General features: G+C 30.9%; 1 protein-coding gene across 1 annotated transcript in view; it reads left to right on the top strand.

The window, feature by feature from the left end:
• The window catches only part of LOC130899385 (transforming growth factor-beta-induced protein ig-h3), a 54,111-nt gene that overhangs the window by 16,585 nt on the left and 13,025 nt on the right, over window positions 1-24,501 (top strand). The window contains exons 3-8 of the mRNA XM_057809301.1: window positions 3,617-3,811; window positions 17,786-18,047; window positions 18,576-18,697; window positions 20,642-20,850; window positions 22,479-22,616; window positions 22,905-23,120. Of these exons, the coding sequence (XP_057665284.1) occupies window positions 3,617-3,811; window positions 17,786-18,047; window positions 18,576-18,697; window positions 20,642-20,850; window positions 22,479-22,616; window positions 22,905-23,120 (1,142 nt within the window). The remainder of the gene's footprint in view (window positions 1-3,616; window positions 3,812-17,785; window positions 18,048-18,575; window positions 18,698-20,641; window positions 20,851-22,478; window positions 22,617-22,904; window positions 23,121-24,501) is intronic.

Here is a 24,501-nt window from a genome sequence, read left to right as displayed (position 1 = left end):
GATTTGGTGCTGTACCTTTACAAAATTGGTTAGGTTAGGTTAGGTTAGGTTAGGTTACAAGAATAGAAGCTTCAAGATGTTTGACTTCGAAAACCATATGATTGAGCGCTTTCTAACGTTGACCAATATCTTGTTATCGGATGAAGCTCATTTCTATCTTGATGGTCTTGATGGACACATGACAGTATGAACTGCCTCGTCAGTGCGAGGAATTATAGGCACTTACTTTTGTGAAAAACAAAAAAGTTACAAATAGTTACAGTTAGAAACAGTATGAAACAGTTAGAATCAGTTAGGATCAGTTAGAAACGGTTAGAAACAGTTAGAAACGATTAGAAACAATAAGAGACGGTTAGAAACTGTTAGAGATGGTTAGAAACAAGTAGAAACGGTTACAAATAGTTACAAACAGCTAGAAACGGTTAGAAACAGTTAGAAATAGTTATAAACAGTTAGAAACGGTTACAAACAGTTAGAAACAGCTAGAAGCAGTTAGAAACAGTTAGGATCAGTTATAAACAGTCATAAACAAACAGTTACAGTTACAAACACTTACAAACAGTTACAAACAGTTATAAACAGTTACAAACAGTTACAAACCGTTTCATGACGGTGCTCCAGTCCACCCTGCTTCTCTTTTCATGGCTGCTAAAGCTTTTCACAGAGATTGAATACCCACCATATAGCCCTGATCTGGTTCTCTTCGAACAAGTGAAGGCTGAGTTGAGGGGTGAAAAAATTAAACAGCCTCGATGAAATTTAAGAGGCGGTGTACGAATATTTTGACTAAAGATGCTTCGCATTTTTATGGTGGCATAGAAACTTCAGTTCCGAAAAGTTTTTTTTTTATTTATGACGTTTCTTGTTATGTTTGTCCATTCATGGACCGTACTACGATAGTAAATAGTGAAGGAAATAGTAGTAGTAGTCTTAAGATGATTTAACCTAACCTAACCATCATCTCTTCAAATTATATTTATTATTAAGTAAAAGTTGAAAATTTATGAACGAATAGAAAGTTTAGAAATGTTATATCTAATTACATATATTCGTATGTAGAACAACAGAAATTTAGTTACCATACAATTCATTTTATACGGTTGGTAATCCACATAAAAACATCCATCCTGTCTTTGTTTTAAGTTTAATGAGATTTAAAATCTTAATAAGTGATGTCAATAAAAACAGTTTAGAAAATATGCCGAATTACTGGAATGATATACAAAAATTACTAAAAAAATATGTTTTACTTAAAAAAAATAATGTACCGAGTGATCAACTAAAAACAGACGTCGGCTATAACTCGAGAACATATTATACTAAGACTGCTATTTAAATTTTGAGATATGACAACACTGATGTGAATAGGTCAATTCTGACATTGACATTATGAAATTTGACATTTTTAATGGTGGTATTCAGAACGTGTTTTCATACGAGTGTTATTTGATTAGTTTACAGATACTTGGAACATTCATCTTGGTCAAAAAATGGAATTAAATCGAGAGATGATTTAATATGATTTTGAACACGATTTAAACCAACAATAGTTTCCCGATCAAGTCGCTTCGACTTTTGATGATGAAGCACCTTCTTGAGCCACGTTGTTTTGCTGGTTTTTCGAATTAATTCCCGTTGGATACCGCATAAAGAAGAAGAAATGCTGGAAAAATTTAATCGCTGTAATTGAAAAAACAACCGACAATATGGGTCTTTCAAGATGAACCAAATCCAACAAAAGTTGTTCGAGCACGAAGCACTTGGAAGCAAATGGTCGCATGGTTTATCGAATTAACGATCAATGTGATAACTAACCTAAATTAGTGGTTCTTATCCTTTAATATTGTGGAGAAACTATTTTTTCTTCCTCCAAGAGTTGAAGCAAATCATATCTCTCGCTCCGTATCACCCAGATATGTTTTTTTACGTTTTATCGTGTCCAGCAATTCACTGTCTTATCCTCCATGGAATTCTCAGAATTCTTCGGCGAATCCAGGTCTTAAATGCTTCCAATCTGTTCGTGGTGTTAACTCTCAGTGTCCAGCTTTCCATTCCGCATTCCATACGTGACACTGTTTTGAATTCCTTGAATGAGCTTCTTGCTTTTGGTATCCGGCACTTGATTTCTACGTCTGATGAGCAGTCTTCACATAACCAAGTTTCTGGATAGTCAAACTTTGGTGTCAGTTCAATCTCTTCACTATTTTATGATAGATTTGAATCCTGAAATTTTAATTTGCGGTGATTAGGTTAGGTTGGGATTCCCATAAACTTATTGTGTATCCCAACTATGTCCACTTTGGAGGTCATTCATGCTGTCTGTTATCCTCGAGAGCTCAAATTCAATAAAACTTGTTCGCGCACAAAACACGTCGAAGCAAATGGTCGCTTGTTTTTAGAGGAATGTAGTACTATCAATCCTGAATGGTATACCAGCTTTTGTTTGCCAAAAGTGTTTGAAAAAATCAGGGAAACCAATCGTAGAAGACGAATCATTCTCCACCACGACTCTGCGATCTGTCACATATCAAGCCAAACAAAAAAAGAATTCCTTTTATTTGTTTTAAGTTTATTTAGGTGGCACAATCGAAATCCTCAACTAAATTATGCCCGTTTTTTATTTCATCTCTTCAAATAAAAGTGGGAGAGAGTGGGAAACGTGTTATGAAAAAATGCCTGTAAGTCCGGTTCTGTTTAGCCGATTTTTATAAATTTGACGTTGTTTGAAATAGTTCTTGTTCAGGAATACAAAATATATAAATTCTAAGTAATTTAATTAAACACGTGAATGCTAGAGGGCGTTGTTAAATTGTTTCCATTAATAAAAAATATTTACCAACCAACACCGTAGATGTATAAGGCGTGGAAGTTTATTTATTCAGCCACCCATATATCCAGACTTAACTCGCTTAAATTTTTATTTGTTACGACTAATAAAAGATCCAGTTTATACCAATAGATTAACGACAAGAATACAGGTGATAGGAAATATTTTAATGGCAACCATTTTCGTTTACACCAATCAGCGACTAATTTCATATGTAGAAAATAATTTTTGAACACCTAGGACGTCACTAGTTACCTAGTTAATTATCCAAGTTGTTAATTGTTAGATGTTTACGTGGTTTATTTAATGATTCGATCTCATCGTTAGTAATATTGGTTTTATATTTGGATAACGCCATCTAACGGAAATAATAAGATTCAGAATAGTATAAATTATAACAGGCAAGCCAACCTAAGTTTTTTTCATACAGAATAAATTTTCAATCGAATATATGCTTGAAGAAAAATTAAGAATAGAATAAGTTAATTGGGTAAATTTGAAAAAAATTTGCTTTTTGATTATATATATTCAAAACAGGCCCTCTAGTGGTGGATCTATAATTCTGAAAATAATTTCTACGTGTTTCTCGGGGCTACTTTTTTCTTGAAGATTTTTTCTTCCTGACGTTGTAATTCTGTGATATGGCGTACGGCCGTTCTTAGTCTTCAAGTCGAATTTATTTTTATTCTTCAATTTATTATGATTCGCCACTTTTTTAAAACCATGTAGATAAATGAATAATCTGTTTTAAATATATAAAATCGTTATATATTTTTATTTTGTTTTCAGAAAAAACGTTTGTATTGAGCGAGAAGAAAGCACCGACGACGACGACGACGACGAAAGCGACGAAGATGAAAATAACGATGAAGCACAAAAAAATAATACCACTAAAGCACCGAAATCTCTTCCAGATTTGTTCTCGACATCTATCAGCTTATCGAATTGCTACGAAACTGCCAACAAATACGAATGCATTACCAAGTAAGTTATATCATTGATGATTTATCTTTTAACTTGATTTTAGATCATTTTGATGATTATTTAAACTAATTTTTCTATCTATCTATAGACCTATATTGCAAGGTCTCAATATGTCTCCTCCAAGCAACATACCACCCCTTTTTCATTGATTCCAAAGCCTACTGCTTGGAATTTCTTCGTGGAAATGAAAGTATCGAAAACACCGTGGACACCAACATTATCATTGCTGGTTTTAGGCTAACTGGTTAACTAGTCGTCTTGCCATTGTGGATATAGAGGACTCATTGGAGGGTTTTATCTTTTAGAGGGACGTAACATCAACTTTAGATATATACCCACTTTTAAGTCATTATCAGAAGATATTTGGGATTAGGGTGGTTATCCACTCATTGATGAGAATTCCGAGATCTTAATCTGTCTCCTCCAAGCAACGAATCACCCATTTTTCATTGATTCCAAAGCCTACTGCTTGGAATTTCTTCGTGGAAATGAAAGTATCGAAAACACCGTGGACACCAACATTATCATTGCTGGTTTTAGGCTAACTGGTTAACTAGTCGTCTTGCCATTGTGGATATAGAGGACTCATTGGAGGGTTTTATCTTTTAGAGGGACGTAACATCAACTTTAGATATAAACCCACTTTTAAGTCATTATCAGAAGATATTTGGGATTAGGGTGGTTATCCACTCATTGATGAGAATTCCGAGATCTTAATCTGTCTCCTCCAAGCAACGAATCACACATTTTTCATTGATTCCAAAGCCTACTGCTTGGAATTTCTTCGTGGAAATGAAAGTATCGAAAACACCGTGGACACCAACACTATCATTGCTGGTTTTAGGCTAACTGGTTAACTAGTCGTCTCCACCTTGTAAATATAGAGGACTCATTGGAGGGTTTTGTGTTTCAGGCGCGCGTCTTAAATATGTGGAGTTCGAAATCTCGCGAAAAATGTTCCTTTCCCCTGACGGATATACGTCGATTTGTCTGGCCAATATAAGAACGGGGAAAATTTGAGCAGGGAATTTCATACAAACTATAGTGTTCATTGGATATTTTATCCTAGGTGGATCTGATTAGGGGAGACAATTTCTGATTGAGTTTAAAGATATTTTGAACTGATTCTCCTATAGATTTGGGTTTTATTGCAACAATTCTGGATCAATGTTCGTTTTGACGAATAGATTTCAATTGGACTAGATTAATCAATCAGCGTGATAGACGTGATCAGGCGGATATTGTGAAATACCGACTAAATTTCAGCGAGAGATCGGGAATCGCCGAAGAGAACGACTGACGACGGGAGTAGTAGGTAACCTTCCGACCAACCCTACAGCAAACTATTTCTATACTATACAAAATCGCACTCTATTATAGTATATTGTTATTCAATTCGAGTCCTGAAGAAGTAGATCTATTAACTCGGTATCTGGGTGATTCCGTTCTAACTGTGATATTCAATGTCCTGTATTGTTTTTTTGTACTAGTCATTAATTAATAATCAATTAATAAAAATTTTGTGTTAATTGAATAATTCTTAAGATATTTAAACATTATTTTTATACAATATAACTTGCCACTTAAAGAAAACTTATACTACATCACTTGAATGTCAGTACCGTGTCATGTCCATTCCTAGAATTTACCGATAAATTATTAATTTTTTTTGTCGTAACAAATGATTTAAACTAATTACCTTATAAATTCTAATGTTTATGATCAAACTGAGGAAAATTGATGCACTTGTTGTTTAATATCTTAAGTTACCATGTCAGTACCGTGTCATGTCCATTCCTAAAATTTACCGATAAATTATTAATTTTTTTTGTCGTAACAAATGATTTAAACTAATTACCTTATAAATTCTAATGTTTATGATCAAACTGAGGAAAATTGATGCACTTGTTGTTTAATATCTTAAGTTACCATGTCAGTACCGTGGATAAATGAGTCAGTACCGTGGAACTCAAAATCCGACATTTGTGTCTTGCTCGTGATACTTTGAAGTTGTAGTAAATTCCTCTTAGAGTTTTATTTTTACAGTAAAATAGATGAATAATATGCATAAAAAAGTTAGAAAAGTTAAATTTTAAAATCTTGAAATTTTGAATACAAAAAATCACAGTTAGAACGGAATCACCCATCTACTCACCCCGTTACGCTGAACTGAATGCAGTTAACTTTTACTGTTAGGTTAGGAGTAGTAAGTTCAATTCTTCCAACTTTGGAGTATTGATTATTCATTTGGAGCTCGGATCCCAAGCGTACCTTGAAAATGTTCAATTCAGAAAAGACCGATTGGACTATAGAGGTCAGATACTTGGTTAGATGAAAGCATTGAAGAGAGATCGTTGACTTGATTTGCTTTAATGATACCACCAAGGCAAACGTTCTTTCAAGATGTCTAACATAATCCCACCTAGTGCAAGATTTGCAAGTCCAATTCGACAAGCATACGTGGCTTATAAAAATCGAGTTTGCCTGCCCAGAAAATCAATTTATCGAGACTATTTTCTGTGCTCTAATTTAAAACCACCAGGTCTATAACTTGGGTCATAGTACGTCATAGAAAGAGCGCGCAGAACACGTTCATGTATCTCAAATGATTAATAATACTTCTAATAGATGGATTATTTAACTAATCGATTTTACTTTGTTGATTATCGAGGTATTACAAGACGAGTAAGAAATATTGAGAAAAATTTTTGGAATAAGTTATAGAAAATGTTGTAAAATCATTTTTTCTGGTTGATTTTGCTCTATAGGCCACTCAAATTTATTGTACAACTTGTATAAATTCATTAGAGGGTTAGTTTGAAAAAATATTAATATCGATAATTTCCAATCTATTAAAAAAGGACATGAATCATTATTCAAATGTTTAAATCGACAAAATAAATTTAATTACCACACGTAACTAGTTTATTTTTATAATTATTACTACAACTAGGTTAAACTATGTGGAAATAATATTGTGATTAAAAAAATATTAACAATATTATAATCACGTGAGGTTATTTATGATTAAGCAATCTACGTGTTATTAAATATACGAGGGCTGGTTAATAATACGGTGACTTTTTATTAGCTCGGTATGTATGTACGAGTGTTCTCTGAAAAATTACAGATCGGTCAGTATTTCAAAACGTCAATCTAAGTGACCAAAAACTCTGTTGTTTCTCGTGCTTCATTTTCTATAAATCTTTTCTTATAACTTTTTCAAATTTTTTAAAAAGTTTTCCAGAGGTGGAGTGAATTTATACTTACTTAATTATACAAAATCATTCTGGCTGTTAAATAACCTCCAATATCAGAATGTGATTTCTAGAGCTCTAGAAAATAAACGAACCTAGAAATTAGTTAAAAAAAAAATAAAAAAACAACTGTCCGCTATCATAAAAATAATTGTCAAAATAAATATCAAATGAACCGGCGTATTCGCCGAATTTTAGACTTCCATTATAACAGAACAGGGTCGGCTTCATGTCCTATGTCATGGACGAGTCCATAACAGTACGTCGTAGATATTATGTGTCTTAGAAGTAATGTGGGGGGTTTTTATATGTAAAAATTCTCAAGCATCAATTTAAACAAGTCGCAATTCTAGCGAAAGTACAATTGCTCTACGATGATGGCTCCAGAAGGGTTGGAGCAGCCCTTGGAGGTTCTAAACCATACAATTAGAAAACCATTGGGTAAAATCTAAAAAGTTGTCACACCGATTAACCGATATTCAAGTGAAACATTGAGTAGATGTTGGAGGATGGTCTCGAAAGTATCTGGTCGAAAAAAGAAAAAAAAAGAAAAATATATTCATTACGATCTTCTTTTAGCTCTATATAATTTTCCCAGCGATGTTCAATAAGTTAACTCTTCATTGTTGGAAAATCTTTGACCACCGAACCATTTTCTCAAGTTTGGAAATAAAAAATATTCCGAGGGGGTTAAATCTGGCGGATACGGTGTATGAAGTAGCAATTCAAACTTTAAAAAATTCATCCAATTCGTCTAGATTAGATAAAGAAACTATTTACTCTTGCTTGATTTGCTCTTTGTAGGTTTGGAAAGGCCAAGCTTGAAATACGAAGTCTGGCTGTTAAATAACAAGACTGGTTTAAAATTATTCTATATTCGAATGCCGCCCTTCAATATATTCCCCTCCCCTCACCACACACCTTTCCATACGTTTTTTCTATTGATCCAAGAGGTGCTGGAAGTATTCTTTGGTGAGGGTCTTCAGAAGCTCCGTTTTACCGCTTCCATCGACTCAAATTACCTTTCAAAGCAAATATTGTTCTAAACTTTCAAGGAAATCTGTGCAGACCCGTTGACGCAAGAGCTTTTGGTCAGGAGGCAGATTTTTTGGGCACCAACTTCGCACAGACTTTTGTCACGTGTAATTCCTCTAACAGTTTCTTTATCAGCGTTTACAGCCTCTGCAATCATCCGGAAGCTCATTCGACGATGTACACGCACAATTTGGTTGATTTTGATCACTGTTTCCGGAATTAAAACAGTCACAGGGCGACCTGGCCTCGTTATTTAATAGCCAGACCTCGTAGTACAATTCAAAGCTTGTAAATGACAATGATGACAATTTATTTAGTTATAAATAAACTTTTCATTGGTGGAATATTCGGACTAATCGTCTGTGGTTCGTTTAACATTGAATAGTCATTTTGATTATTACAATGAGAATAAAGATCTTTACGTTTCAATATAAAATTCTTTCTCTATCTCTTAAAATTTCTTTTGAAAGATGTATAGAATTTTTTGATAAACCTCCACCTTTTTATCGTATCTAATGAACAAAGGAATTACCTCCAAAGTTTAAATTATCGTGATTAGTAGACCGCTTAGGCCTTCAAACCATTGTTCCTAATTCTTTAGCAGGTTACAGTAAAGTAATTAAATTAATTATTTTAAATAATTGTTGTTAGCAATTCCTTAACCATTACTGTAAATAAATGAATGGAATTGATGTTTTTGAACTGATACACTTTGTCCATAACATTTCTCCACAATTCTTATGTTTAAAAAACAATAAGAATTGGATATCATAAAATAACATACGAGGATTGTCCGAGAAGTACCTGCCCCAAAAAAGAAAATTCTCCTTTTAGTTCGATACACTTTTTGTAATAAGACTTCTCAAAATAATCATCAACTGTCAATACCACCTCTTCATTGTTGGAAAATCTTTCACCACTGAGCCATTATGTTAATCCTGGGAATAAAAAATAATCCGAAGGAGCTAAATCTGGGGAATGAGGTAGCAATTCAAACTTTAATACATTAATTTTGGTCATTGCCATAACTTATGAGTAAACTGGTGCACTGTCTTGAAGAAACAACGTTTTATCCTTAGCCAAATGCTGTCGTTTTTGCTTGATTTCTTCACTCAAACCTTGCAATAATGCTCGCCTTCAATATTTTTTCCTTTTTCAAGATAATTAATGGAAATAATCCCACGCGACTTCCAAAAAACCGAAGCTATGACCTTGTTTGTCGATGGAACGGACTTCGTCTTCTTTGGAGCCGATTCTACCTTTTCAGTTCATTGTTTTGATTGTCCCTTTGTTTTGGGTGTGAAGTGATGGTTCTACGTTTCATTCATGGTTATAAAAAGGCTTTATTTCTGTGGAAAATTGCCAAACATCATCCATTGTGAGCAATTTTGGAGTAGTCACTTTATTTAAACGACCATTGCTCTTTTGGTCTTCGCGGGTCGTACAGTCTCGTCTAAACGTTGCTACCCAATATTTCACTGTTGATAACGAAGAGCACTCTCATCCTGAGTAAAATCTAATCCAGTTTCTATATTGGTTTAAAATAAAAGTAATGTGTCACAAAACTATGACCAATTTCGTCGAGACGTTCACTATTGATGTCTGCCAAACAAATACTAAACAACTTGGCGTCTCTAAACATCAAACATATGTTGTATAGATTGTGTACTTTCTATCTCTAGGTCAGGTTAGATACTTCTTGGATCATCCTCGTAGCAGACGTTAGAAATGTCATCCACTTTTTTATGTGGAAACAAAAAAATCGAAGAAAAGTCATTTAAATATTATACTGAACGTGATCGTATATTAAGAGGCTTCTCTAATAAGATCTGTAGTAAACAAACAAGATTTTGTTTATTATTTTCAGTTTCCAGCATAAACACTTAATTCATCGATTCTTACACGTTTGTATTCATTTCATTTAATAATTGTCACTTTTTTACTGTAAATGGGCGTTTATGTCGTAATTTGTAAAAAATCTCTATTCTGTAAGTGAATTTTTGAGGTTAGGAAACAGAATTATTTCCAATTTTCAGCATATATACTCAATTCATCGATTATTAGACGTTTGTATTCATTTCATTTAATAATTGTAATTTTTTTACTGAAAATGGGCGTTTATGTCGTAATTTGTAAAAAATCTCTATTCTGTAAGTGAATTTTTGAGGTTAGGAAACAGAATTATTTCCAATTTTCAGCATATATACTCAATTCATCGATTCTTAGACGTTTGTATTCATTTCATTTAATAATTGTCATTTTTTTACTGAAAATGGGCGTTTATGTCGTAATTTGTAAAAAATTTCTATTCTGTAAGTGAAATTTTGAGGTTAGGAAACAGAATTATTTCCAATTTTCAGCATATATACTTAATTCATCGATTATTAGACGTTTGTATTCATTTCATTCAATAATTTTCATTTTTCTACTGAAAATGGGTGTTTATATCGTAATTTGTAAAAAATTTCTATTCTGTAAGTGAAATTTTGAGGTTAGGAAACAGAATTATTTCCAATTTTCAGCATATATACTTAATTCATCGATTATTAGACGTTTGTATTCATTTCATTTAATAATTGTAATTTTTTTACTGAAAATGGGCGTTTATGTCGTAATTTGTAAAAAATCTCTATTCTGTAAGTGAATTTTTGAGGTTAGGAAACAGAATTATTTCCAATTTTCAGCATATATACTTAATTCATCGATTATTAGACGTTTGTATTCATTTCATTCAATAATTTTCATTTTTCTACTGAAAATGGGTGTTTATATCGTAATTTGTAAAAAATTTCTATTCTGTAAGTGAAATTTTGAGGTTAGGAAACAGAATTATTTCCAATTTTCAGCATATATACTCAATTCATCGATTCTTAGACGTTTGTATTCATTTCATTTAATAATTGTCATTTTTCTACTGAAAATGGGCGTTTATGTCGTAATTTGTAAAAAATCTCTATTCTGTAAATGAAATTTCGAGGTTAGGAAACGGAATTATTTCCAATTTTCAGCATATATACTTAATTCATCGATTATTAGACGTTTGTATTCATTTCATTTAATAATTGTAATTTTTTTACTGAAAATGGGCGTTTATGTCGTAATTTGTAAAAAATCTCTATTCTGTAAGTGAATTTTTGAGGTTAGGAAACAGAATTATTTCCAATTTTCAGCATATATACTTAATTCATCGATTATTAGACGTTTGTATTCATTTCATTCAATAATTTTCATTTTTCTACTGAAAATGGGTGTTTATATCGTAATTTGTAAAAAATTTCTATTCTGTAAGTGAAATTTTGAGGTTAGGAAACAGAATTATTTCCAATTTTCAGCATATATACTTAATTCATCGATTATTAGACGTTTGTATTCATTTCATTTAATAATTGTAATTTTTTTACTGAAAATGGGCGTTTATGTCGTAATTTGTAAAAAATCTCTATTCTGTAAGTGAATTTTTGAGGTTAGGAAACAGAATTATTTCCAATTTTCAGCATATATACTTAATTCATCGATTATTAGACGTTTGTATTCATTTCATTCAATAATTTTCATTTTTCTACTGAAAATGGGTGTTTATATCGTAATTTGTAAAAAATTTCTATTCTGTAAGTGAAATTTTGAGGTTAGGAAACAGAATTATTTCCAATTTTCAGCATATATACTTAATTCATCGATTATTAGACGTTTGTATTCATTTCATTCAATAATTTTCATTTTTCTACTGAAAATGGGTGTTTATATCGTAATTTGTAAAAAATTTCTATTCTGTAAGTGAAATTTTGAGGTTAGGAAACAGAATTATTTCCAATTTTCAGCATATATACTCAATTCATCGATTCTTAGACGTTTGTATTCATTTCATTTAATAATTGTCATTTTTCTACTGAAAATGGGCGTTTATGTCGTAATTTGTAAAAAATCTCTATTCTGTAAATGAAATTTCGAGGTTAGGAAACGGAATTATTTCCAATTTTCAGCATATATACTTAATTCATCGATTATTAGACGTTTGTATTCATTTCATTTAATAATTGTAATTTTTTTACTGAAAATGGGCGTTTATGTCGTAATTTGTAAAAAATCTCTATTCTGTAAGTGAATTTTTGAGGTTAGGAAACAGAATTATTTCCAATTTTCAGCATATATACTTAATTCATCGATTATTAGACGTTTGTATTCATTTCATTCAATAATTTTCATTTTTCTACTGAAAATGGGTGTTTATATCGTAATTTGTAAAAAATTTCTATTCTGTAAGTGAAATTTTGAGGTTAGGAAACAGAATTATTTCCAATTTTCAGCATATATACTTAATTCATCGATTATTAGACGTTTGTATTCATTTCATTTAATAATTGTAATTTTTTTACTGAAAATGGGCGTTTATGTCGTAATTTGTAAAAAATCTCTATTCTGTAAGTGAATTTTTGAGGTTAGGAAACAGAATTATTTCCAATTTTCAGCATATATACTTAATTCATCGATTATTAGACGTTTGTATTCATTTCATTCAATAATTTTCATTTTTCTACTGAAAATGGGTGTTTATATCGTAATTTGTAAAAAATTTCTATTCTGTAAGTGAAATTTTGAGGTTAGGAAACAGAATTATTTCCAATTTTCAGCATATATACTCAATTCATCGATTCTTAGACGTTTGTATTCATTTCATTTAATAATTGTCATTTTTCTACTGAAAATGGGCGTTTATGTCGTAATTTGTAAAAAATCTCTATTCTGTAAATGAAATTTCGAGGTTAGGAAACGGAATTATTTCCAATTTTCAGCATATATACTTAATTCATCGATTATTAGACGTTTGTATTCATTTCATTTAATAATTGTAATTTTTTTACTGAAAATGGGCGTTTATGTCGTAATTTGTAAAAAATCTCTATTCTGTAAGTGAATTTTTGAGGTTAGGAAACAGAATTATTTCCAATTTTCAGCATATATACTTAATTCATCGATTATTAGACGTTTGTATTCATTTCATTCAATAATTTTCATTTTTCTACTGAAAATGGGTGTTTATATCGTAATTTGTAAAAAATTTCTATTCTGTAAGTGAAATTTTGAGGTTAGGAAACAGAATTATTTCCAATTTTCAGCATATATACTTAATTCATCGATTATTAGACGTTTGTATTCATTTCATTTAATAATTGTAATTTTTTTACTGAAAATGGGCGTTTATGTCGTAATTTGTAAAAAATCTCTATTCTGTAAGTGAATTTTTGAGGTTAGGAAACAGAATTATTTCCAATTTTCAGCATATATACTTAATTCATCGATTATTAGACGTTTGTATTCATTTCATTCAATAATTTTCATTTTTCTACTGAAAATGGGTGTTTATATCGTAATTTGTAAAAAATTTCTATTCTGTAAGTGAAATTTTGAGGTTAGGAAACAGAATTATTTCCAATTTTCAGCATATATACTCAATTCATCGATTCTTAGACGTTTGTATTCATTTCATTTAATAATTGTCATTTTTCTACTGAAAATGGGCGTTTATGTCGTAATTTGTAAAAAATCTCTATTCTGTAAATGAAATTTCGAGGTTAGGAAACGGAATTATTTCCAATTTTCAGCATATATACTTAATTCATCGATTATTAGACGTTTGTATTCATTTCATTTAATAATTGTAATTTTTTTACTGAAAATGGGCGTTTATGTCGTAATTTGTAAAAAATCTCTATTCTGTAAGTGAATTTTTGAGGTTAGGAAACAGAATTATTTCCAATTTTCAGCATATATACTTAATTCATCGATTATTAGACGTTTGTATTCATTTCATTCAATAATTTTCATTTTTCTACTGAAAATGGGTGTTTATATCGTAATTTGTAAAAAATTTCTATTCTGTAAGTGAAATTTTGAGGTTAGGAAACAGAATTATTTCCAATTTTCAGCATATATACTTAATTCATCGATTATTAGACGTTTGTATTCATTTCATTTAATAATTGTAATTTTTTTACTGAAAATGGGCGTTTATGTCGTAATTTGTAAAAAATCTCTATTCTGTAAGTGAATTTTTGAGGTTAGGAAACAGAATTATTTCCAATTTTCAGCATATATACTTAATTCATCGATTATTAGACGTTTGTATTCATTTCATTCAATAATTTTCATTTTTCTACTGAAAATGGGTGGTTATATCGTAATTTGTAAAAAATTTCTATTCTGTAAGTGAAATTTTCAGGTTAGGAAACAGAATTATTTCCAATTTTCAGCATATATACTTAATTCATCGATTATTAGACGTTTGTATTCATTTCATTCAATAATTTTCATTTTTCTACTGAAAATGGGTGTTTATATCGTAATTTGTAAAAAATTTCTATTCTGTAAGTGAAATTTTGAGGTTAGGAAACAGAATTATTTCCAATTTTCAGCATATATACTCAATTCATCGATTCTTAGACGTTTGTATTCATTTCATTTAATAATTGTCATTTTTCTACTGAAAATGGGCGTTTATGTCGTAATTTGTAAAAAATCTCTATTCTGTAAATGAAATTTCGAGGTTAGGAAACGGAATTATTTCCAATTTTCAGCATATATACTTAATTCATCGATTATTAGACGTTTGTATTCATTTCATTTAATAATTGTAATTTTTTTACTGAAAATGGGCGTTTATGTCGTAATTTGTAAAAAATCTCTATTCTGTAAGTGAATTTTTGAGGTTAGGAAACAGAATTATTTCCAATTTTCAGCATATATACTTAATTCATCGATTATTAGACGTTTGTATTCATTTCATTCAATAATTTTCATTTTTCTACTGAAAATGGGTGTTTATATCGTAATTTGTAAAAAATTTCTATTCTGTAAGTGAAATTTTGAGGTTAGGAAACAGAATTATTTCCAATTTTCAGCATATATACTTAATTCATCGATTATTAGACGTTTGTATTCATTTCATTTAATAATTGTAATTTTTTTACTGAAAATGGGCGTTTATGTCGTAATTTGTAAAAAATCTCTATTCTGTAAGTGAATTTTTGAGGTTAGGAAACAGAATTATTTCCAATTTTCAGCATATATACTTAATTCATCGATTATTAGACGTTTGTATTCATTTCATTCAATAATTTTCATTTTTCTACTGAAAATGGGTGTTTATATCGTAATTTGTAAAAAATTTCTATTCTGTAAGTGAAATTTTGAGGTTAGGAAACAGAATTATTTCCAATTTTCAGCATATATACTCAATTCATCGATTCTTAGACGTTTGTATTCATTTCATTTAATAATTGTCATTTTTCTACTGAAAATGGGCGTTTATGTCGTAATTTGTAAAAAATCTCTATTCTGTAAATGAAATTTCGAGGTTAGGAAACGGAATTATTTCCAATTTTCAGCATATATACTTAATTCATCGATTATTAGACGTTTGTATTCATTTCATTTAATAATTGTAATTTTTTTACTGAAAATGGGCGTTTATGTCGTAATTTGTAAAAAATCTCTATTCTGTAAGTGAATTTTTGAGGTTAGGAAACAGAATTATTTCCAATTTTCAGCATATATACTTAATTCATCGATTATTAGACGTTTGTATTCATTTCATTCAATAATTTTCATTTTTCTACTGAAAATGGGTGTTTATATCGTAATTTGTAAAAAATTTCTATTCTGTAAGTGAAATTTTGAGGTTAGGAAACAGAATTATTTCCAATTTTCAGCATATATACTCAATTCATCGATTCTTAGACGTTTGTATTCATTTCATTTAATAATTGTCATTTTTCTACTGAAAATGGGCGTTTATGTCGTAATTTGTAAAAAATCTCTATTCTGTAAATGAAATTTCGAGGTTAGGAAACGGAATTATTTCCAATTTTCAGCATATATACTCAATTCATCGATTCTTAGACGTTTGTATTCATTTCATTTAATAATTGTCATTTTTCTACTGAAAATGGGCGTTTATGTCGTAATTTGTAAAAAATCTCTATTCTGTAAATGAAATTTCGAGGTTAGGAAACGGAATTATTTCCAATTTTCAGCATATATACTCAATTCATCGATTCTTAGACGTTTGTATTCATTTCATTTAATAATTGTCATTTTTCTACTGAAAATGGGCGTTTATGTCGTAATTTGTAAAAAATCTCTATTCTGTAAATGAAATTTCGAGGTTAGGAAACAGAATTATTTCCAATTTTCAGCATATATACTCAATTCATCGATTCTTAGACGTTTGTATTCATTTCATTTAATAATTGTCATTTTTCTACTGAAAATGGGCGTTTATGTCGTAATTTGTAAAAAATCTCTATTCTGTAAATGAAATTTCGAGGTTAGGAAACAGAATTATTTCCAATTTTCAGCATATATACTCAATTCATCGATTCTTAGACGTTTGTATTCATTTCATTTAATAATTGTCATTTTTCTACTGAAAATGGGCGTTTATATCGTAATTTGTAAAAAATCTCTATTCTGTAAATGAAATTTCGAGGTTAGGAAACAGAATTATTTCCAATTTTCAGCATATATACTCAATTCATCGATTCTTAGACGTTTGTATTCATTTCATTCAATAATTGTCATTTTTCTACTGAAAATGGGCGTTTATGTCGTAATTTGTAAAAAATCTCTATTCTATAAGTGAAATTTCGAGGTTAGGAAACAGAATTATTTCCAGTTTTCAGCATATAAACCTAATTCATCGATTATTAGACGTTTGTATTCATTTCATTCAATAATTTTCATTTTTCTACTGAAAATGGGCGTTTATATCGTAATTTGTAAAAAATTTCTATTCTGTAAGTGAAATTTTGAGGTTAGGAAACAGAATTATTTCCAATTTTCAGCATATATACTTAATTCATCGATTCTTAGACGTTTGTAATCATTTCTTTTAATAATTGTCATTTTTCTACTGAAAATAGGCGCTTATGTCGTAATTTGTAAAAAATCTCTATCCTGTTAGTGAAATTGAGGTTAGGAAACAGAAAAAAGTTCAGATTTGGTAAATACGGGGAGTGGTTGACATCTTCAAGTTGAGGCGGGACATTTCTAGATATTCCTCGTACTCTTTGAACGAATAGAAAAAAATGAAAATCGAAAAATCACCTCTAAGGCATATTTTGATCCCGGCAACTCGTATCTCAACTTGGTTACGTTAAATTTTTTCCGAAATTTTCTTTAAAACGAAGTTTCAAAAAAAACTTACCCAAAACTTGTAGATCTTCAAATTCGTCATTGAAATATGTCATACATAAAAGAAAATTGACCGATTTTCTTCAGTTTTGGAAAAATTGACTTCACCAAGTTTTTGGCAATATTACAGCTATTATACAGGGTGTGATAGTATAAATTCCTCCTTTGAAAACCTCATAAAACAGAGATTTTTTTAAGGACGGTTTAAAAACCTCTAGAAAAAAGTGACAAAGGGACATATCAGGAGAATACAAATTACGCCTGAATCAGTTGGGACGTTCTGGGAAATAATATTTCAAAACAGAGATTGATGGACTTGAAAGCCTTTTCAACGTTTTGTCCTCAAGAAACCAGCAAAGCCACAATTTGACTTTAGATGAGTACCAAGGGCGTTATTTGAATATTATTTGAATGATATGAAAATATTTCATTTTAATTTATTGAAATCCGTTGTATTTTGAACATGATAAAGTTGTTGTTGTTTTCTTTCCAGAATAAACAACCACGGAGTATTTAAAACGTTCACTGTACGTTACAAATGTTGCTACGGATACACTCGCAAGAACGGCGGTAGTTGTGACCAAAAAACTGATCTCAAACCCATTTTGGACACTTTGACCGACATCAAAACCAACGAATTTAAAAATTTGATTGCGACATCAAATCTGGAAGAAAAATTCACCGATGGTAATTTCTCTATTTTCGTTCCTACCGACGCTGCTATTAGTGAATACAACGAAAAAATAACCGAAATGGTGAGTGTTTTATTGAATTTTTTCAATAGAAACAATTGATTTGTACAATAAAATCAGATAAGAGACGCCTCACTGCAAAGTGAGCAGTCTATACAACATTCGGCATTACAATAATCAATTTCCAGTATCAGCGAATCATTCAAAACTATAGATAAACATCACACAAAAAATTAGAATTTCTATAATCATCAAGTAGGTACTTTTAATAAGGTTTACAGTCAGTAGTTAGTTGTGAGCGGTAAAAATGCGCGTTGTATTAAAATTTTGTGAACAATAAAGTTTGTGGTTCCAAGATAAACCATCAACAGATTCTGTGAACGTCCCACTAAAGCCTAGTACAGAGAGAAGCCAAACGTCTATCAATACATGCTCAAAAAGTGATTTTAACTGTTTTAATTTCAACTCCAATATGTTATAAACAATCTACAGTATGTTAGCATCAATCGTAACTCCAAATGTACAATTCAAATAGGAAACACATCCTTGAGGTTTTTTCATTTAGAAATGATGAAATATTATTGTTTACAGAATAACGTAAGACGACGAAGAGGTATAGGGCAGCATCTTTCCACTGGGGATCTGGTTCTAAGTCACACCGTCAGCGGTTTCGTTGATTTAAGTGATTTACCCAACGATAAAATCATTTTGAGGTATGTATTATAAACTATTCTATATTTATATCGGATTTTATGTTGGTAATAAGTTGAATCGACAATGGACAACAGTAAAAATATCTTTGTGAAACAATTTGGTTAATCAAAACATTTTTAAAGGTTATGTATTAAAATAAGAAACAACAAGGTTTGAGGTGAAACAAACAGAGAAAAAAATTGTGTTTTTGGACATAGTAAGGCCGAAAAACGCTTTTTAATCTGGAATATGAAGCTAGATCATGAGGTTCATAGTTATAGCTCAGATCGACTTTATGGTAAGACCCATCGCGTCTCACTAAGAGCTACCAAAACCCGATTAAAACCTTGGCTTAAACCTTCCAACACCACTAGACAAAATTTTCTTTCTCCTCCATACACTAGCGGCATGTCGTAATCTGTTTCACGGAGATGATGTTTTAGAGAACCGTTTTCGGCTAAAAAACCAGTCAACAATCGAATTTCCCGCCTGGTGATTGTTAAGTAAGGCTTTCTTTTCTTTCTTAAGATCGTGTATGCCAGACGTTTCTATCTCAATAGAAACTGTGATGGTTAGACTTCTGGATATACCAAGAATGGTTTCTGGTCCCATCGATCGTAGTCCGAAATACCCGTCCACTCAATCACAAGCCTAAAGCATGATCCCCAAGCGAGAAAAAACTAATTTTTTAGAGTGTTATCTACATAAGGTTGCTCCATTCAGTATTGACTTGGAGTTACCCATTACCCATACACTGTTCAACAAAATGCAGGAAGTAACCAACAGGTTGAAGATAATCTTGTAGAGAGGTTAGAAAATATGAAAAAGAAGAATGATATATTTATTTTTTTGAATGAAAACGAAACCTCTCAAGAAGACAAAGACTCTGGTAGTAGATGAATCCATCATTTTACCCCATAAGGAATGTTTTGGCAACAGCAACGCCGTTACGAACTATCGAATCAGAAGTGCCTCGAGATTCAAGATGGAACTTCCCCATCGCTTTCTTCGGCTGCTAGCAATTGCTCACTAACAACCAAGTCAAATTTCAAACAGTTTTTTGCAGTTTCCCTTTTACCTTGTGAAGGAGTCCTTTATAATATGTAAGGAACCGAATTGACTGTTCAGTGTCAGTATGAATCAGGGTCAACCTTTATCAGTAGCAGAAACCTCCTCAGAAAAAGCGAATATGGAGATGAACTTAACATGGAAACAGGTTACAGAAATTGAAGGAATTGATGGAAAAATAGAAGGAAATGGAGAGTTCTCGATGGAACCTCTTCGTTTTACCACAGCTGCTGAAACACCGACAGAGACACATTTACGAATTGGAAATTGTAGTAAGATTGGTCACAGATACTAGTGAGATAATGTAGAAACAAATGCTGATAATTTAATAGCCAAAAGAAGACATTCAAGCAGACAATTGAGTCAAAAACAAAGAGAGAGAAGTATTTTTATAAAAACCAGGTCCCTCATCCTTCTATTTTATTAACAACGTTAAAGATAATAAGAAAATAAGAACGTTCCAAACCTATGATAACCGTTCATATTAATACAAGGGTTGTCTGAAAAGTTTTTCCATTATAACAACGTTAACTGGTTAACCACCCATCGTATTTACCAGATCTAATCCTCAGCGAATTTCTCTTGGTTCCTAACCATAGAGTTTCATCTGAAGAAAAGAATTTATTGTATTATTTGGAAGAGTTGAAAGTGTTTATACTTAAAATGCGCTGAGAAACGAATCTAACCTCTCCACCAACGAACTATTTACCTCAATAATTATCAAATGGACGATTGTATTCAGATGAAAACCTTTTTTCTTATTTCTATAATGTAGGAATCATGTTTTGTGGTAGGGATACGCTAAACGATAGGCGACGGTTACTTCGTGTTACTTCGTTTATTATTTAAACGCTTTTTTATGTGTCTAAAGTCACTTTATTTGTTTTTTTTTCTAGCGAAAACTCGAATAGCACTATCAGAATCAATATTTACCCTACCAATACAAGAGAAAAACTACTAACGGCTAATTGCGCACGCGTGAAAACACCAAACGTGTTAGCTAGCAACGGTATACTACATGTTACAGAAGGTGTCGTTCTTCCTGCAACTCAAGACGTCGAAACAATCATAAATACTCATCCTCGTTTGACCAATTTTAAACAAGGTACGAAAACATTTAAACATCCTGTACAGTTTTTCACCGTTCGCTTGCTTTTAACGTGCCAACGTCGATTTTTTTTTCAACTTCAACACTGTAATAATTTTTCTACGTGTCTGTTCTCTTTAAATGACAGGTGTTGTCAGTTATTACGTCATTTGTCATTCCAAAGCTGTTGTAAAGAGAATGTTCTGTCATGTTTTCCAAATCGAAATATTCGACCTGCATCTACGTCATTTATGAGACCTAAAACGTAATGACGGCATAATGACAGACTGGTGAAGGTTGGCCAACTTTGGTTTGACGTAATTTCATAGGTGTTTTATAATTTAGACGTTGGACACATATACAGTTTTCTTGGTTTCTTGATATGTATGAAGAAGAAAAAAATATTTTTATTTTTTAATTTCGCAGCATAATAAAAAAAGAGACCTTTTTGTTTTGTTTTTAGAAAGTACATTTTTAATGAAAATTCTACTAGATTTTTTCGGAAATATATATAAGTAACTGCTGTTTTTCGATATTCTACAATCTATTTTTGACTTTTTGTCAATTCAACCCTAAAAAATAATTTAAACGTTTTCACTACCCTTTCGGTAATCCTTTCCTTTAAATTTGAATAACCCCATGAAAAACAATGTAGATGTTTCCAATCAGAAAGTCTCAAGACCAATTCCATGGCTTTTCTTCATCTTATAACTTGAATAACCCCATAAAAAACGATCTAGATGTGTCAAATCTCAAGATATCACTACATCCATTCGATTATCTTCTTCCATTACAAATAACCCCATTAAAAATAAATCAGATGTGTCAAATCCGGAGATTTCACTACCAATTTCATGGTATCTCATCCCCTAACTTAAATAATCCCATATAAAGTAATCTGGACGCGTCAAATCTAAATATTTCACTGTTCAATTCATTATTTACTTTTTCCAATTTAAATCAACCTTTGAAAAATAATCTAGATGTGTCAAATCGGGAGGTCTTGCGATCAATTCCATGGCTTTCCATCTTACAGCTTGAGTAACACCATAAAAAATAATTAAAAGATCTCATCACCGATTCCTTGTTTCCCATCTTCTAATTCAAATAACTCAGTAAATAAATAATCTAGGCGGGTGGAAATCTTGCCACCTATTACAAGGCTAATTTTAAGCAGCCCCCACCAAAAAAAAATCAAAATAATTAGAAAAAGTATTGAATGTATTGAACATTTCTTTCAGTTTTACGATCTGGATCACCTTCGTTCAATTTTTGTACCAGCTGTACTTCAAGGGAGCGCCATTTCTTTTTTGACTGAAGTTTCAGTCTAATAACCATATGAGGTGTCTTCCGGTGTCCTCCTTTTGGTTTATTTGTCACCACATTCTTTTACTTTGACTACTCCCCACAAAATTATCAAAATACAAAAGTTTTGCGTCGAAACCTCCGTTCTAATATAAACCAATTTTATCTTTTACTGTCCACTATCTTATTGTGAATATTTTATTGATCTAATTGAGGTTAGGATTCTTTTCATATCTCATTTGTTTTTGTATCCATAAAAAATTGATTCCATTCGAGTATGTAGCCAAGTTAATTCAACTATCCAGTTCCTAAAAGTTCAAAACTTCGTATTTATTCTTTAGCAATCTCCAATAGCGATATTCCGAGCCATATGAAACCAACAGGACATTATACAGTGTTTGCACCAACGGATGAAGCGTTCAGCAAATTGGACGAAGTTCAAAAACAAAAGATACTCAGTGGAGCAGGATGCGCCAGTAGTAAGTATCTGTTATTAGCGAAATTAATCCAAATTTCATCCCTTCTACTCATAATTAGATGTTATGATATTATTTGTTTATTCACTTAGAGTTTAACTGAAGAATGGAATTTAATCAAATACCCAGTATATTTTTGACCTCAAATTTATTCACTTTACACCATATATATAACTATCTAATTTATATTTTTGATGCACTATTCACTAATTTATGTTTAGTTTCATATCGGAAATTCGCTCTCGCCAAAAATATGTGGTTAGAATGGAGGTGAGTCGTTTGTTCTTTCAGGTATTCTGAAGTATCATTTCACGTCTCACACTGTATGTTCTCCGGCGATAATTGGAAATGCGACGACGCATAACGTCGAAGGTGACCTTTTGAATTTGGAAAGGACCATCGACGACGAACTTATTTTTGAAAAAAAATCGAAAATTATCGATACTGATATTATGGCGACTAATGGGGTGATTCATTTGATTGATACCATCATAATACCTGATTCAGGTAAGGAATTTGATATCATTTGAACAATTATTGTCTTTTACATGCTTTTATTATATATATAGAGTGTCCCAAAAAGTTTTATATACATAAAAAGTGTCTCTAACATTTTACAATCAACTTGAAACTGTCTTCTAAGATATAAAAGTGTCATTTGTCTTTTCAAATATAAACTGTCATTTTCATACAAAATACTATCATTTTCACAAAAATTAACCGTCATTCGATTTTCAAAACTATCTTTTGCAAAAACGGTTATATGGGTGATTCCGTTCTAACTGTGATTTTTTGTATTCAAAATTTCAAGATTTTAAAATTTAACTTTTCTAACTTTTTTATGCATATTATTCATCTATTTTACTGTAAAAATAAAACTCTAAGAGGAATTTACTAATTTACTTCAAAGTATGACGAGCAAGACACAAATGTCGGATTTTGAGTTCCACGGTACTGACTCATTTATCCACGGTACTGACATGGTAACTTAAGATATTAAACAACAAGTGCATCAATTTTCCTCAGTTTGATCATAAACATTAGAATTTATAAGGTAATTAGTTTAAATCATTTGTTACGACAAAAAAAATTAATAATTTATCGGTAAATTCTAGGAATGGACATGACACGGTACTGACATTCAAGTGATGTAGTATAAGTTTTCTTTAAGTGGCAAGTTATATTGTATAAAAATAATGTTTAAATATCTTAAGAATTATTCAATTAAAACAAAATTTTTATTAATTGATTATTAATTAATGACTAGTACAAAAAAACAATACAGGACATTGAATATCACAGTTATAATGGAATCACCCATATATCATTAAAACCATTATATTTTTAAAAAACAAACCGCCATTTGTTCTTAAAAATTGTCTTTTTAAAATGTAATACTGTCATTAATCTCTAGAAACTGTTTTTTTAGAAATAAACTATCATTTTTATTTAAAATACTGCGATTTTCACAGAAACTTAATCGTTATTTGTTTTTTAAAATTGTCATTCACAAAAAATCGTTGTATGTCTTTGTCAAAAACAAAACGTCATTTGTTTTAGAAAACTGTGTTTTTAAAATATAAAACTGTCATTTGTCTATGAAAACTGTCTTTTCGAAAATAAACTGTCATTTCTATTTAAAATACTGTCATTTTCACACAAAAATACTGTTTTTAAAAACCGTCTTTTTAAAATATGATACTGTCATTTATCTAGGGAAACTCTCTTTTAGAAAATAACCTGTCATGTTTATTTGTCATTTTTATTTAAAATACTGTCATTTTCATACAAAAAATAAACCTTCAATTGTTTTTAAGAAATGTCATTTGTCCATGTAGTTTGTCTTTTCGAAAATAAACTGACATTTCTATTTAAAATACTGTCATTT

Source organism: Diorhabda carinulata, chromosome 11 (assembly GCF_026250575.1).
Source record: "Diorhabda carinulata isolate Delta chromosome 11, icDioCari1.1, whole genome shotgun sequence".
Taxonomy (NCBI): domain Eukaryota; kingdom Metazoa; phylum Arthropoda; class Insecta; order Coleoptera; family Chrysomelidae; genus Diorhabda; species Diorhabda carinulata.
The sequence above is the reverse complement of the archived record's forward strand: the minus strand, read 5'-3'. Positions and strand labels throughout refer to the sequence as shown.